We start from the raw sequence: 17,212 nt of genomic DNA, 5'->3' as shown, positions 1-17,212 counted from the left end.
TCCTCCAGGGGGCTCCTAAGACTCGCGTCATTCGCCACACGGGCTGGCTTATAAAAAACTCCACCGGGGCCCCAGATCATTCTTAGTTTCAATTCTTTCGGAAGAAGCCTCGCTGTGCCCAGCTGGGGAACGTCACCCTGGCGGAGCCAAGAACCCAGCGAAGGAGTCCGGCGGTTGCGGAAGTCGCCGGCAGACCCGCACGCGCCGTTCGCTTTCTTTCCCTTCGGCTGCCGTCGCGGTTCACTTTCAGTCCGGTACGGGGATCGGGTCGGCGAGTTCCGGCCTCCCGACCCAGGGCCGAGCGGGAAAACGAAACCGCTGGGCTCGGCTAACGGCGGCGAGGAGCGCGCGCTCGCTGGTCCCGGGCGCGCCCAGCGCAGCACCGCCCGCTCCCGCCCCCGCCCCCGGGGCTCCTATAAGTTTCGATTCTCCCCGGAGCAGCGTCCCGCGCCGCGGCCGGCCAGCGCAGCGCGCCATGGCGGACCCGGAGGTGTGCTGCTTCATCACCAAAATCCTGTGCGCCCACGGGGGCCGCATGGCCCTGGACGCGCTGCTCGAAAAGATCGCGCTCACCGAGGCGCAGCTCCGCGAAGTGCTGGAGGCGGCTGGGCCCGACCGATTCGTGTTGCTGGAGACCGGCGACAGGGCCAGGGTCACCGGCTTCGTGGTGGCCACCACCCGAGCCCGGGTCTGCCGTCGCAAGTACTGCCAGAGACCGTGCGAAGACCTGCACCTCTGCAAACTAAACCTGCTGGGCCGATGCCGCTATTCGCAGTCGGAGAGGTGAGTGCACGGAGAAGGGGCGGCTTCCTCAGGCCCGGGTCTGGGAGCACCGTCGGGGGCCCGCTGCTCCGCGACGGGCGCGGACGTCGTACCCGACCGCCTCTGCCTCCGGCGTCCCGCCTCTCTGCTCCCCTGGGAGAGCCCCTGCCCCGCCCGTGCTTCTGCTGGTGGCGGTTCCCCTCCGTCCAGCGCCTCCAGATCTTTTCTGGAATTTGGCCAACCCGATATCGCTCCGGGGAAGACTGCGGGGATACCGTATTTTGGGGCGAGCTTGGGTCTAGAACTTTTGGAGGCAGGTTTGAGAACGAAGGAAAACGCCCCCACTGTCTGGAATTTTGAGTCTTTCCCTCAGGCGCTGTCTTCCTCCCTAGGCGTGTTGCACCCTCCGCAGCGGGATCCGTCTCCACCGCAGCGAGCTGGCCCTTTCGCTTGGGCGTCCATTCATGGCCGCCTCCGCGCCCCTCATTATCACTTTTCTGATCTCCGAAGCTAGTACGCACCGCCTGCCCTGAAAGGGCCTCCTCAAGGTTCCTCGATGTTGCAGTGTCCTCTCCCAGTGCTCCTGCCCCAACGTCTCCCTGGTGGCCCAAACTGGTGACCGCCCATTCTTGGGACCACTTTGAAATAGTGCGGCTTATCCCTCAGGCAGCTGCTTCTGGGTTTCCCCTTGTTCGTTTTTTTGGCCTCCTAAATCTAGTGTGCCCCGAATTTGGGTTAAGCCTTTTGACCTGTCTTCCCAGTGTCTCCCTAAGAGAGCTCACTCCCTAGGGTTCAGCTGTCACCTATCCAAAGATGGCTTCCATTTGTACACGGGCTGACCCTGCCTTCCTGCTTCATCTGGGTTCTTCCTCTCATCAGTACCTGAATATGCTGCCAATCAGTCACTCTCCTCTTCTTTCCTCCAGGGCAGGGTCTCTGACCCTGCCCCAACTCCCTCTTCACCTTTCTCAATACCTTAATCACCAAGCCTTTCTCTTGAGGGCTCCTGTCCCCTTCCTGCCCAGTTCCGTCCCATCCCACTTCTGGTTGAACGTCTGTTCAACTAGTGAACGATTGTCTCCGACCATAGTCTTTCTCCCGGTGTTTTGTCTCCCTGTGCACTTCTGCTCAATTTTTCCTGATGTAGTAGTACTTTTCACCCTTGGCTCCTTCTTAAAAACTTTTAAGTGATGTCTTGGTGTGCAAAATGGTGGCCATCAACCTTTTGATCTTGTGATTTTTAGGAAAAAATTTTAGATTACTAACCCCCAATATATGTGTAGTAAAAGCATACAAAATACAGGTGTTTTAAATGGATGAGGTAAATGAGATAGTTTTTTTTCTTTTAAAGTTTGTTTGGGACAAAATGGTAAACAATTTTGTGAGGCACCAATTTGAAAGTATGTTTCTAAGTTGGAGGTACATCATGAATGAGTGTAGAGGGAGTCCTCCTAAGTCAGAGTAACCCAGGAAATCTGGGAGGAGGAAAGGATGGTGGAGGTAGAAGATTGAAAGGGATAGAATGTTCTAGCACTATACTGAATAACAAGGAGTTGTAAGGCCTCGTTACCTTTTTATTTTATTTTATTTTTGGTTCTTTCCTGTTTTACTAAAAATTCTTCAATTAGCATTGGCTTTTAGTTTTAAATACGTATTTCTCTTTTAATTGTTTACTCTGGATATTTTCTTTTTAAATTTTTTTTTTTTTAACATTTATTTATTTTTTGAGACAGAGAGAGAGCATGAACAGGGGAGGGTCAGAGAAAGAAAGAGGGAGAGACAGAATCTGAAACAGGCTCCAGGCTCTAAGCCATCAGCACAGAGCCCGACGCAGCTCGAACCCACGGACTGCGAGATCATGACCTGAGCCGAAGTCGGCCACTTAACCAACTGAGCCACCCAGGCGCCCCAACTCTGGATATTTTCAAAATATACTAAAGTAGAGAAAAGAGAATAATGAACTGCCATGTGCCCATCATTTCAATTCAGCAGTCTTCACAATATGGCCAATCTTATTTCATTTATTTCCCCCTCTCCATCCCTGTCCCCGGCTCCAACGTGTTATGTGTTTTGTAAATTCTTTAGTATCTCTAAAGGATAAGGACTCTATTTTATTCACATAACCTCAGTACAACAATTATAATTCTTTACAGTTACAATTTTAATATACTTTAATATCCAGTTGGCATTCAAATTTCCCTGATTATCTTATAATAGGACTTGAATCTTCAGGAAAAAACCTATAAAGACATAATCCATAATTGTTTAAAAATGTTGCATATCCAGTATGTTTAGAAACTTTCAATTTTTTTTTTAACGTTTATTTATTTTTGAGACAGAGTGAGACAGAGCATGAACGGGGGAGGGTCAGAGAGAGAGGGAGACACAGAATCTGAAACAGGCTCCAGGCTCTGAGCGGTCAGCACAGAGCCCGTCGCGGGGCTCGAACTCATGGACCGTGAGATCGTCACCTGAGCCGACCTGAGCCGAAGTCGGACGCTTAACCGACTGAGCCACCCAGGCGCCCCATAGAAACTTTCAATTTTTTTTTTTTTTTAATTTTTTTTTTTTCAACGTTTATTTATTTTTGGGACAGAGAGAGACAGAGCATGAACGGGGGAGGGGCAGAGAGAGAGGGAGACACAGAATCGGAAACAGGCTCCAGGCTCTGAGCCATCAGCCCAGAGCCTGATGCGGGGCTCGAACTCACGGACTGCGAGATCGTGACCTGGCTGAAGTCGGATGCTTAACCGACTGCGCCACCCAGGCTCCCCGAAACTTTCAATTTCTTACACACAATATGTTTAAAAACTTTAGTGTTTTTTTTTTTAAGGAACTTTAGTTTTTTGTTTTATGAATATTATTCTGGTATTTGTGTGTGGGGTGTGTGTGTGTGTGTGTGTGTGTGTGTGTGTGTGGTTTGAAACATCAAAACCATTTTAAACCATAAATTTAAACTTATTAGTGAAGTGATGAATTTTTACTTCATTTATTGGTCTAGTTGTATTTTTTATTTCCTTTTTCATTACTTTTGGATAGGAGAATTACAAATTTTTAATCCATTAAAGTGCATTGTGTCTTCATAATAGGGCTCTTGGGAGTTTTTTTTTTTTTTTTTTGACTCAAAACCTCGAAAATCTGTTTTTTCCCCAAGTATGTTTTAAAACTATTCCCCCTTCTTAGAAAATTCATAAAATCATCTAAAACTTGACATGTGGAAGTCTAAAGGTTGTGGATTACAGGTTAATGGGATCTGTTGACCAATTGATACTCATATTGAACTTAACCATTACCTTTCTCTGCCTGAGGGCAGTTTGCAATTTGCTGGACTTAGTGAATTTCCTTTATATTTCCTTATATAAAAATTCTTTTATATTCACGGATAGGATTTCTCCTATCTATCTTGCAGTTCTAGTCTTTCTCTTATATTGCTTTTAGCAGTACATGTTAGTCAACAAGGGCTTGCTTCACTGTTGGGTATTTATTTGTTTTGGTGCATCAGTTTAGATATTTCTATTTTGCTTTACTGAAATACATGCCCACACGTGGAGTTCTAATCCCAGATCTGTCGCAAACAATAACTACCATTCATTGAACAAATAGCTATCAAGCATTATGATAAGCACTTTAGAGATGGTATCCAAGAGAGTCTTTACTATAGCTCTTGAGATAGGTGTTATAAATCCCATCTTAATATAGAGAAACTCAGGCCCAGACCTCTTCAGAAATTTACCGAAGGTCGCATAGCAGGTAGCTGGCAGTTACTGTGGAATCCAGATCACTGCACGGTTTCTTAACTAGCCACTTGTGTTGTGAAGTAGCAGTGTGAAGTACGACCTTTCATTAATTCAAGTTTTTTTGTTTTTTGTTTTTCAAGCATGACTGTTTAACTGTGTAAAGCAGGCTGCCTGAGCGTTTTCAACTAGCTTTGCGGTTTTTTGCCAATGTGGGTGTTTCCTCTGGGCTCTTTCCTGTTTGTATGCCTTTCCCGTTTGGTTAATTGTAACTTTGGGTGGGGTGGGTAGATGGGAAGAGGTTTAATTGACTATTTAATAAATTGAAAAAAAAACCCACCCAAATTGCAAAGAATAATATGATGAGCATCAGAGTATGTATATACTCTCAATATGTAATATAACAAAAGTTCTATAAAAGAAAGTACTATATAATAAGATTACGACTCGTCTCTCAGAATAAATATTTACGTTTTTTCATTTTTGCTTATCTTTTAAAGGAAAATAAAAACCATAACAAGCCTAAAACTACTTTCTATTTCCTAGTCTCATTCCCTCCAGTCTTCAGAAGCAACATCAGTTAGGATTATGGTGTGTGTTCTGCCCCCCCATGCTTTTATAATTTCCTCCCACATACATTTGTGTGTGTGTGTGTGTGTATGTGTGTGTGTGTGTGTGTGTGTGTGTGTATATATATATATATATATGTGTGTGTGTGTGTGTGTATATATATATATATATATGCACAAAATATAGTATTGTTTTGTATTTTTTTTAAGATTTTATTTTATTTATTAAATTTTTTTAATGTTTATTTTTGTAGGAGAGAGAGCGTGAGCGGGGGAGGGGCAGAGAGAGAGAGGGAGACACAAGAATTTGAAGCAGGCTCCAGGCTCTGGACTGTCAGCACAAAGCCTGATGGGGGCTCCAACTCACAGGCCATGAGATCATGACCTGAGCTGAAGTCAGACACTTAACCAACTGAGCCACCCAGGTGCCCCTAAAGATTTTATTTTTAAGTAATCTCTATACCCAACATGAGGCTCGAATTTACAACTCCAAGATAGGTTGACTGAGTTAGCCCAGCGCCCCATGTTTTATGTATTCAGAATTTTTACTCTGTGTTACTTTTTGGGGATCTATTCATGTTGATACATAAGGATCCACTTTATTCATTTTAACAGCTATATAGTATTTCATATGATTTATAGCACAGTTCAGTGCCTACTGCTCCAATAATGGGCATCTGGGATATTTCCAATTTTTTTTTTTTGCTATAACAAACCATGCTGTCAAGGATATACATGTCTCTGGTGCTTTTCCAGAGTGGGTCATTACGAAGTGGAATTGCTGCGTTGAGTGTTGAATGGTTGCAGTTTCAACTTTTCTAGATTCTGACAAATATTTTCATGTTTGAGAGTCCCCAGTGTCCCCATCTTATGGCCAGCTGGCACTTTGTATTATCAGACTTTTTACATTTATGCCAATTAAAAGGGCATAAATTGTTTACTTTTAAAGTAATTTTCTCTCTGAAGTTTTTATTATGTGGTATTTGAGTCTTATGAAAATATATAAAGCATACAATGAGTTACCTGTGTACCCATGAATCAACTTCAGAAATACAATACTGCTGTTATCCCTCCCCCCGAATTCTCTTTCTTGATCATCTCCCCCATCTTATACGTGATAACTAGAGATAAATAAACTGTTTTATTTTCCTCCTCAGCTTTATGGAGGTAGCATGGACTAATAAACATTGTTTATACTTAAGGTATTACAATGTGGTGTTTTTGTTTTTGTTTTTTTTAAGTAATTTGTATACCTAAGTGAGGCTTGAACTCCTGACCCCAAGATCGAGTCCGAGCTAGCTAGGCACCCCACCATGTGATATTTTGATATATGTATACATTATGAAATAATTCCCCTCAGTCAAGCTAATTAACCTATCTATCTCCTCATCAATTTTCCCTCTTTTTTTTTTGATGATGAAAACACTTCTGATCAACTTTCTTAGCAAATTTTGAGAAGACATTATTGTTATCTACAGGCACCATGGTGTCCCTTAGAGCTACAGAATTTGTTCATCTTATAACTGAAAATTTGTATCCTTTGACCGGGATCCCCTTACCAACCCCACTCCCCACTCCAGTCCCTGGCAACCACCATTTGACCTTGTGTGGGTGTGACTTTTTAGATTCTACGTATAAGAGATCATATAGTTATTTGTGTTTGGCTTATTTCACTTAGCATACTGTCTTTTAGGTTTATCCATGTGGGATTTCCTTCTTTTGAATCATGCATATTCCTTGGCATATCTGTATATCTGTGTCTGCATCTGTGTGCCGCATTTTCTTTATCCATTCATCGGTTGATGGACATTTAAGTTGTTTCCATATCTTGGCTACTGTGAATAATGCTACACTGAACTTGGTAGTGCCGGTATCTCTTTGAGATGCTGATTTCATTTTTGGGGGGATATATATCGAGAAGTGGGATTGCTGATTCTACGGTAGTTCAATTTTTAGCTTTTTGAGGAATCTCTGTACTTTCTGTAGTGGCTGTACCAATTTGCAATCATACTGATACAGGTCTGCGTTTGATTTTTATTTTTTCCATACATTTACTGTTTTTTAAATATATGTGTGCATTTCTTTTTTTGAATTAAAAACTTATTTTAGAGAGAGAGAGTGAGAGTGAGCAGGGGAGAGGGGCGTGGAGCCCAATGTGGGGCTCAATCCCACAACCACGAGATGATGACCAGAGCTGAAATGAAGCGTCGGACACTCAGCCGACTGAGTCACCCAGGCGCCTCTAGTGTGTCTTTCTAAGCAATATTTCGTATCGTTTTGCCTGGTTTCAAGCCTATAAATGATATCAATACTAGGTGTGCAAATACTGGATTTAATTTGCTTTTGTGTGCACAACATGATGATTCTGAGACTCACCCCTGATGTACAGAGAGCCCTGTTTATGTTTCTGTACCGTCTGGAGACCTGGACAAGATGGACTTCTGCCCTGGGGCCTCTGCTTCACAACCCTAGTTCTGGCCCTCTTTTAGTTGTGTCCCTACTCACTCTTTGAGGAGTCCATGAGGCCATCTAGAACCTCTAGTCCCCACTTTCATTCTAGACCATGCTCTGGGTTTCTGGGACCCTGGAATTCCCGAACCCGCAGCCACAGCCTGGATGGCTTCTTCCCCAGGTCTTCCTACGTGCGGCTGGCATGTCTGTTGCCTCCGTATGATGGCTCCAGCAGTGTGGGACACGGCCGGGGGTGAGAAGAGAGAAGTGGTAGGCCAGAGTTGCAAGCCAGGGCCGACTTTCTTCATCCTCCTCTATCCTATTCTGTCTATATCCTATATATCCCTTCTATATCCCTTCTTCTATATCCTTCTATATCCACCAGAGACCTTGGTGGAGTCTGAGAATTCTCCGTTCGAACTTGGCTTTCCAGCTCATTATGAAAGCATGTTATTGAGACAGGAAGATGGAACGTATTTTATTGAACCACTTCGGAGCTTGATTGTTTACTTTTCAACATTTGGGCACTTGCTGCGTGGACCTCCATTTTGCTCCGAGTCCCCTGCTTTAGTTCTTTCGAATGCAGAGCTTTCTTTTGTAGGAAATGTGTGTACTTTATATGTCAGTGTTTTCTTATTATCAAAATATAGATTGTTTTTTAGTTTTTTGCTGTTACAAACCCTGATGCGTTGAATTTTATGGGATGTGTCTCCGTGTGTACCAAGAGTTCCTTAGATGTCTAGTAGTAGAACTTCTACGTTTATCTTTAGTTTTATGAGATGGTACCAACTTGTCTTCCGAGTGTGTATACAAGGTTTTACTACCACTGGGAGAATATGAGCATTCCCTTGCTTCATATCCTCGCCGTTTGACAATCATCAGCCTTTTTTTTGCGGGACGGGGAACAGATAAAAAGGTACAATAGCTTTTATTGCTTTGCCAGGCAAAGGAGGCGGCTGCAGGCTATGGCCTTCAAAAACCTGCAAGCGTGGCTGGAGGAGACATCGTCAGCCTTTTAAAATTTGTGCCAATACAAGTAATGTGAAATCTTACCTCATCGTGGTTTTAACTCATTACATATTTCTGGGTCTCCAGCCGCTCTGAGACCTAATGCTCAAATTTACGTTTCCCTTACTTGGCGCCTAATTCTTAGCAGTTGCTTCTTATTTCCATCTTTCATTTTTCTTTTGCATTTTATTGGTCTTATTTTTTGCTTGTAATGGTCTTTATTTATTTTTTTACCATTTTCAAGTGTTACAGTTCACACTTACCTTGATGAGCACTGAGTAATGTTAGAATCGCTGAACCACTATAACATCCACCTGAAACGAATATAATGCTGTGTATTAACTATGCTGGAATTAAAATAAAAAAAAAAAGAATGACCTTCAAACTGGGGGAAAAAAAGCGTAGAGTTCAATGGCAATAAGTACATTCATGATGTTGTCCACCCATTACGGCTCTCTAGTTCCAGAACATTTTCCTCACCCCAAACAGGAACCCTATACCCATCTGTAGTTACCCTGTCTTCCCCTCTCCCCGGCCCCCGGCAACCTCCAATCTGTCTCTGTGGATTTGCCTTTTCTGGATATTTCTTACAAATGGAATCCTACGGTATTTGTCCCACTGTGTCTGGCTTCTTTCACTTAGCACAATGTTTGTTTCAAAGGTTTGCCTTTTACTTTTGCATGTTACCTGTCATATGTGTGGCGTATTTACCGAGGAGTCTTTCTGGAAGTTCCTTCTGTTACCAGTTGTCCTCAGTCCGTGGAGTCTCGCGGTTAGGCTGATGGCCATAGAGACTGCTGTTTTCTGTGACATCAGGGCCCAGAGGGGTGTGGGGCCCGTAGGAATCATTTGGGAATTTGTATCCTCTTTTCACATTTGTTTCATGTTTATTTTCATTTGGCCGAATCTGACTTTCGATTTCTGCAGCTTTCTGCAGAAATTCAGCTAAGAAACATAACGACATTATAGGCGGCCCTATGAATCTTGGTAAAATGTTGAATAAGTGACAGAGAAGCATCTGATAACAATAGATTTTCTACTTTTTACATAGTATAGAGATAGCAGCATTAAATGGTGAAACTAAATACAGATTTGTTTTCCTCCCATAAAAGGCTTCTCATTTGCTTACTGGTCCTGACCATATTTACGGGTATCTCTGATCTCTACCTAAAGGCTACTCTGCAATTGGCAAGGCTCCAGGGTGGGGGTGGAAAAGGAGTGAAGGAATCCAGAAGGACCTAGGATTTCAGGCCCAGGGAGAAATCATTTCAAACAAGCAGGAACAGAGGAGCTGGACTCAGGTTTTGAGGAGAGAATGGAGACCCGTTTCACCGTCTTTTGGGCTCTGCCACACTTCAGAAAGATTTTCATCCATTTCAGACCAACTCTGAGCATCAGGTTAACAAGTCATCTAGGGGAGTAATTTCCAAACATTTTGATTCCTGACTCCTGTCAATAGAGAACATTTTGAGCATGGAATCCTATTATAAATATATTTACTTAAAAAAATCACATAACTAACGTGTAACTTCGTAGTTTGTATATTAAATATTTACTCACTTTTTTATCTTTTTTTTTTTTAACGTTTATTTACTTTTGAGACAGAGAGAGACAGAGCATGAATGGGGGCGGGGGGGTGGGCAGAGAGAGAGGGAGACACAGAATCGGAAGCAGGCTCCAGGCTCTGAGCCATCAGCCCAGAGCCCGACGCGGGGCTCGAACTCACGGACCGCGAGATCGTGACCTGAGCTGAAGTCGGACGCTTAACCGACTGAGCCACCCAGGTGCCCCATTACTTTTTTATCTTTTTAAAAAAATATTTTTTTGGGGGGTGGGCGGGGCAGAGAGAGTGAGAGAGAGAATCCCAAAAGGCCCTGCCCTGTCAGCACGGAGCCCGGTGCGGGGCTTGATCTCACAAAATATGAGATCATGACCTGAGCGGAAATCAAGAATCGGACACTTAACCGACTGAGCCACCCATGTGCCCCTCATTTTTTTTTTTTTATCTTTTAAAAGAACTTTAAAATCAACTTTATTGAGGTGTGATTCACATACAGTAAAATTCACCCATTTAAAGTATCCAGGTTGCGCGGCGCCCTGGTGGCTCAGTCGGTTGAGCGTCCGACTTCCGGCTCAGGTCATGATCTCACGGTTGGTGAGTTTGAGTTTCACGAACCCCACATCGGGTCTGTGCTGACAGCTTGGAGCCTGGAACCTGCTTCGGATTCTGTGTCTCCCAATCTCTCTCTCTCTCTCTCTCTCTCTCTCTCTCTCTCTCTGTCCCTCCCCTGCTCATACTCTGTCTCTCTCTCCCCAAATTAAATAAAAACATTAAAAAAAAGTATCCAGGGTGCAGAGTCTTGATAAACGGATACATACCCATGTAACCCTCGCCACTATCAAGGTGTAGAAAATTTCTATTAGGCCTAAGGCTATCTTGTGCACCTGCTGAGTTAACCGGTCCATCTTCCCCTACTCCTCCACATCTTATAGCCCAGGCAATATTTTTTTTTACTTTTTTAGGTAAGAAATACATGTAAAGAGTTGTAACATTTTTTTCCTGTACCCTGAGTTTATCAGCCTTGGGTAGCCCCTGGTGGATAGTAGGTACCCAGCTTTGGAGCAGTACTTCTCAGACTTTGATATATATCTGAATCACTTGGGGAGGGCTTACGAAAATGCAGATTTCCCTGTCACACATCAGACATTCTGGTTCAGAGGGGTGGGCTGGGCCCAGGGATCTGCATTTTCCCCATCACCCTACAGATTGTTTTGCAGGGGTCCGTGAACCACACTTTCAGAAACAGCACCGATCTGCTTCCTGGTAGATTGCAAAAACGAGGTTTCATGTGGCTTCGGCATTTGAGGGCATAAAAGAGAAATGAGATGGATTCTTTAGCGCAGGCTGAACACAAGTTGAAAAAAGTATTGCTTTTCTCCGGGGTTAGGGCGACCCATCTGTTACTTTTCTGTGATAGAACCACAAGACCTACAGGAAGCCTGGGGCATTCTTGCCCCCTCCATCAGCATATATTTTTGGAGCACATGCTTTGTGTGGCAAAGAGTAGGCTATTCTAGAGGCTTCTGCCCCTTACTCTCTCGCGAAAGGAACCCTCAAACCACCGCTAAATAGTTTATTACTTTTTCCCTCTAGTTTAACATTCCTCTTAATTTCCAAAGGGATTTATGTTGGGATGGCAGGGGAAGAAGGAGAAGGGGTATGTGTGAGGAGAGGAGTCTTGTGGGTCACTTTCTCTAATTGTGAACATTCTGGTGACACCACCACCACCTCTCAACGCTTTACCCTTCCTATGCTTTTTCTCAGCCCTGATGTGGACTTAGGGTGATGGGTCCCAACCTTTGCAGTACATTGGAATCACTTGAGGAATCTTTAAAAAAAATACTGATGCCCAGGGCGCCTGGGTGGCTGAGTCGTGAAGCATCTGACTTCGGCTCGGGTCATGATCTCACTGTTCCGTGAGCTCGTGTCCCACTTCAGGTGAGCCCTGCCTCTCTCTCTCTCTATCTCTCTCTCTCTCTCTCTTTCTCCCTCCGTCTCTCCCTCCCTCTCTCCCTCTCTGCCCCTCGCTCACTTGCGCCCTCTGTCTCAAAAAAAAAAAAAAAAAAATACAGATGCCCTGCTCCTACCCCCGCACATTCTGATTTAATTGGTATGGAGTATGGCTTGGGCACTGGCATTTTTTAGAAGTCCCTAGGTGATTCTAATGGGCGGTACTAAGGGTGCTGGAGTCTGGGGCATTGTCTGCAATAACAGAGAGACGATTTGGGGGTGCCTCACCCTTGGTACAATAGACTACACCCAGATCCTCAGCACCCCCCCCCCAACCCCTCCCATCCTCTGTGGGCCCCCATCCTCCTATCACCCTCCGCTGCCCAGAGTCTTGCAGCCAACCAGGTGCATTCCTGTCCCCAGGCCGAGGCCTGCAGCTGGTACGCCTTGAGCTCACCCTGTGGCAGCAGTCAGTCGACCTTCTCTTCTTTGCACCTTGTGTGTTCCGGGTAGTACAGTTGTGGTTAAAGCCGGTTCTTGTCTTCAGCTCCATGCTTTCTCTTCCCCCACACCATCCCTTGTCCTGTTCCTGCGCTTTCTATTTGTCTGCTCTGATTCTCCCCCGCCATCTTACTAGGGCTTCCAGATTCACTGAGCTATCCCTACCTCTAGTCACATGGCAACTTAACCTTGAACATCAGCTGTACAAACAGAGCGAACAGGAGTCTCATGGCTTTGAAATAATACTTCATTAGGGCTTTTATGGGTGGGCGACATTTTATTCTTTAGATCAGCGTTCTCTAGATTTTATCTTTCACACATCCTGGTTCCTTTTTCACCTGGTTTACATCACGATGAGCTATTTCCTGTTTTCTATGCAAATCAACTATATCTTTGTTTTTTATCAGCCCCTCCCCACAAGGTGTTGGGGAGCTGAGGGGGCTAGTGGGAGAAGGGAAGGGGTATTTGGAGACACATCACTGTCAAAAAACAAGACTCTCCCTTAGGTTGGTATGTTTTTCCCGTTGGTTTGGTTGTTGAGTCCAGGGCCTGTCCTGTGTTTACCAGCTCGCTAATCGTCAGAGCTTGGAGGTGACCGTCTAATTCAGGAACCTCCCTTAGATTCTGATCTGACTAGTCCGACTAACAATTCTCAGTTGTGACTGCACGGTACAATCACCTGCCACCCCCTGTCAAATTAAATCAGGCTCTGAGGGTTTGGCTTAGGTATTTCTGAACACTCCCTGGTTGATGATTGTGCGTAGCCAGGGATGAGAGGCACTCCGCCGCCCAGACCTCATCTGAGGTGCGGGGGAGGATTTATTGCCAGGGTTAAAATAACATTTTGTTCTGCGGCTGGAAGGGAAAAGTGAAAAAAGGTCATTTGTTTGTAGGCTTTGGCCTGAGATCCCTGAAGCGGAGACCATTCTGCCTCTTTCAAGGCCATCTTTGCCCTTTTTATAAAAAGTTATCATCTCCCACTCCAACTCACGCTGTTTGAAGTTTATCTGCTCCAAGTACAGGCAGAATTGTGCCAACACTTGCTTTCCCTCTGAGCACTTCATAATGGTTTGTGGGAGAGCTCATCTCTGTGCTGGGAGGTGGGGACTCTCTGTGGCCGTGCCCCCGCCTTCTGCAGGCCCCCCTGTCCTTTGTAGAAGGTAGCTGGAGCCTCTACTGGCAAGTGTCCCCAGCCAGCCAGCAGCAGCAAGTGGCTTTAGTACCTGGGCACTTGTTAGACATGCGCAGACCTACGGAGCACAACCTCGGGGTGGGGCCCAGCAACCTGTGTTCTAACAAACCTTCTAAAAATTTTTTTTTAATGTTTACTTACTTATTTTTGAGAGGGAGAGAGAGAGAGAGGGAATGTAAGCGAGGGAGGGGCAGAGAGAGAAGGAGACAGAGAATCTGAAGTAGGCTCCAAAGCTCCCAGCTGTCAGTACAGAGCCCAACGTGGGGCTTGAACTCTCGAACCACGAGATCATGACCTGAGCTGAAGTCTGACGCTTAACCGACCGAGCCACCCAGGCTCCCCCTCTAACAAACCTTCTAGATGACTCTGACCCACCCTAAGAGTTTGAGACTCAACCAGTAGGTCTGGGATGGGACCTGAGAATTTGCATTTCTGACAACCTTCCAGTGACGCTGGTGGGGGGGGGGGACCTCACTTTGAGAACCACTGGCTTAGAGAACCCGAGGAAGCCATGGCAGATTTTCACTCTTTTTCCCCACTTAAGCCTCCTGGTCAACATTAGGGCCCTGGAGCTGGGGCAGAGTGGTCAGCACAAAGTGGGAAGGAAGGTTCTGCCACCTGAAACCTAAAACATGACCACCATCCGGCTCTAACTGCAACCGGTTCGGCTGAAATTGTCTCCTCAATGCAAGTTGTAAGAAATAGTTTCTATCGTTTCTTGTGTCCTTGCTACATGCGATGTCCTTAATGTGATTTCTGTGCATTCTCTCTCCTTCTACTCCACTCTTGATTTTCCATTTAATAGTGGGGAATAGCGGTTTAAATAAGCCAGAATGACTTTCCTTTCCTTTCCTTTCCTCTCCTTTCCTTTCCTTTCCTTTCCTTTCCTTTCCTTTCCTTTCCTTTCCTTTCCTTTCTTTCTTTCTTTCTTTTTTTTTTTCCCCCCTTTTGGGTTTGTAAAAGTTTCAATCTGTTTTTGTTTTTACCAGATTAGGTTTGTTTTTTTTGTTTTTTTGTTTTTTTAGATTGGGGTTCCTTTTTTGGAGTTACCTTTGATTTCCCATTTTATCCAGCCTCAGTCTCCCAAAGTAAAAAGTAAACCACTACCTCATAGGATTATTGTGGTGACTATATTAAATAACAGAGGCAGAGTTGCCGTCCCTCAGTAAACGTGCAATATACCTTGGGTTTTGTATTCTTGGGCTTAACTCCCAAACAGGTGAGCTTGAACCGCCCCACCCCCGAGGCTGACCCAACATGCTGAAATTAGGGCAAAGAGAAAGCCCCTGAGGAGTTGGGAGACATCTAGGGAATGTGGGGAAATGGAGTAGGGCCTCCCATGGAGGAGCCTGCAGGTCAGAGAGGCTGGACGTAGATGTTGCAGACTGAAGCTGGGTGGCAGGTGAGTGTCATGAGTCTGGAGGAATGAGCAGTTTGCCTGAGGGTGGAGAGAAATGAGGAGTGAAACTGAGCCTTCATTCAGGCCGCAGCAAGGACCTGGCCAGGGCAGCATGTGCTGGCTGGGGCTCTTCCTTCAGGCAGGAGTGTCGTGGGTGAGCTCGGAAAAGCCTACTGACTCCGGGTTTCAGGCAGACCCATTGGGCTGCCTGGTGGTCTTGAGTTATTTAGAGGAACTGTTGACTTTGGGGACCTTGGAAGTGCCCCACTCCTCCTCAGCTAGGACAGGTTAGACCAAGGCTGCCTCTCGCTGTCACCAGGAGAGGAGCTCTGTCCTCTACCATGACCCTTATTTAGCCATACAAAGGGGAACATAGTCTTGGCACGGTGTTCAGGATATCTGGGTTGGAGCTGAGAGGAAAGTGAAGATTCTAAATTCCTTTGAAGTAACAGTTGTCAGGTATCTCTGAGACAGACCAGCGGAACCTTCTAGCTGTGGGGTGTTTGTTTCAACCGAGGTCATTTTCAGCTCCATACCACGAGGGTCGTTAATGAGAATGGCCTGTAGAATGAGAAGCCTTATACTTAATGAGTCTCACATTCATCTGGTAATGGAGGGGCTTTCTGCCTGGGCTGGAGGCTGGGCCCTCCCAGCCACAGATTCCGTTCACATTCCCCCCCCTCCCATGGGGGTGGGAGGAGTGATAAGGTGAAGTCTCAGCCCAGTTGCTGAGGGCTTAGGCTGGCCTTAGCCCAGGTGCTGAGGGCTGGGAGAAGTTACCTGAAACCATAGAGCCCCCAAACAAGTTGAGAGAGCTGATGTCAGCTTTATCAAGAGGCGCCAGAGACCTAGAAGGGCCTGCCTGAGAAAATGGCTAGGATAGAGACTGTCACCAGAGCCTGACCAGCTGCGCTGGACTTCTCGAAGAAGCAAAGTGCGTGGGAGGGCTGGTTGGGTTTTAAGAGCTCAGATGGTAGCAGACACAAGTCGTTGATTCCGTGATTTCTGTGATTTTTTTTTTTTTTTTTTTTTTTTTAAGGAGATTCCATAGCTAGATCTGAAGGCAGTTCGAGAGAGTTTCAGAAATGCCTTACACACAGACAGCAGCATTTGAATAAGTGACTTTTTAAAGTAATCTCTACACCCAATGTGGGGCTCATTCATACTCAGAACCCTGAGATTAAGAGTCACATGCTCTACTCACCCCGGACTTTTACTCTTTAAGATTTTTTTTTTTAAGTTTATTTATTTTTGAGAGGCAGAGAGAGCACAGGGTAAGGGCAGAGAGAGAGGGAGAGAGAGAATCCTGAGCACATTCCTTGCTAAGTGAGGAGCCCAATATGGGACTTGAACCCACAAACCATGAGCTCATGACCTGAGCTAAAATCAAGAGTCAAGTATTAAAATTGTGAAAGGCAGGTTGGAAGGGTCTGATCATAAAACAATTCAGCAACAACCACCTTAAAGTTCTTGGTAAAAAGGGAAAAAATGCAAAGCTATTTGAAATAAATAAGGCTGATAAAGATTAATTTTTAAAAATACAACGATCAATTATAAATCTGTAGGTCAGTAACCATTCTCCACTAGGTAAACAGTTAAAGGAGATGAACAAACAGGGAGGAAGGAAAGAAAGGAGTAAGTAAGGAAATATAAGCATCAAGACAACATTTGGGAATATTCAGCCTTGTTAATAAAGTGCAAATTAAAAGCCTAAGTCTATTTCATGCCTACTGAAGTAGCAAAAGTGATAAAACTCCTTGTTAATGTGCTTGCAGGGAAATAGACAAAGCCACAGATTGCTGGTAGGTTTCCTGGAGAGCAGTAGATCAAAAGGAAACACCAGCTGCCAAGAAAATTACTGTGTCTTTTGAGGCAATACTCCCAAAGGAGTAAATCCCAGGAAAATACCGTAGAAGATGGAAGGTTATTTGTACAAAGGTAATTGTAGCCAGGTAGCTGTTTTTATAGTGAAAATCTGGCCATTACCTAACCGCCTGACAATTTGATAATGGTTGTGCCAACTAGAAAATATTAACCTCCCGTCATATTAGTAACTACCAATACCATAAATCTGAGGGCTTTGGC

The 17,212-nt window shown here is 45.0% G+C and overlaps 1 protein-coding gene across 1 annotated transcript in view; it reads left to right on the top strand.

Annotated features, from left to right (window-relative positions):
* The first annotated feature begins 371 nt into the window (after positions 1-371).
* Positions 372-17,212, top strand: part of ZC3HAV1 (zinc finger CCCH-type containing, antiviral 1) — a 62,864-nt gene continuing 46,023 nt past the window's right edge. The window contains exon 1 of the mRNA XM_045495823.1: positions 372-783. Coding sequence (XP_045351779.1) covers positions 476-783 — 308 coding nt within the window. The 5' untranslated portion in view covers positions 372-475. The remainder of the gene's footprint in view (positions 784-17,212) is intronic.

The sequence above is a fragment of the Leopardus geoffroyi genome, chromosome A2 (assembly GCF_018350155.1).
Source record: "Leopardus geoffroyi isolate Oge1 chromosome A2, O.geoffroyi_Oge1_pat1.0, whole genome shotgun sequence".
Classification (NCBI taxonomy): Eukaryota; Metazoa; Chordata; class Mammalia; order Carnivora; family Felidae; genus Leopardus; species Leopardus geoffroyi.
The sequence above is the reverse complement of the archived record's forward strand: the minus strand, read 5'-3'. Positions and strand labels throughout refer to the sequence as shown.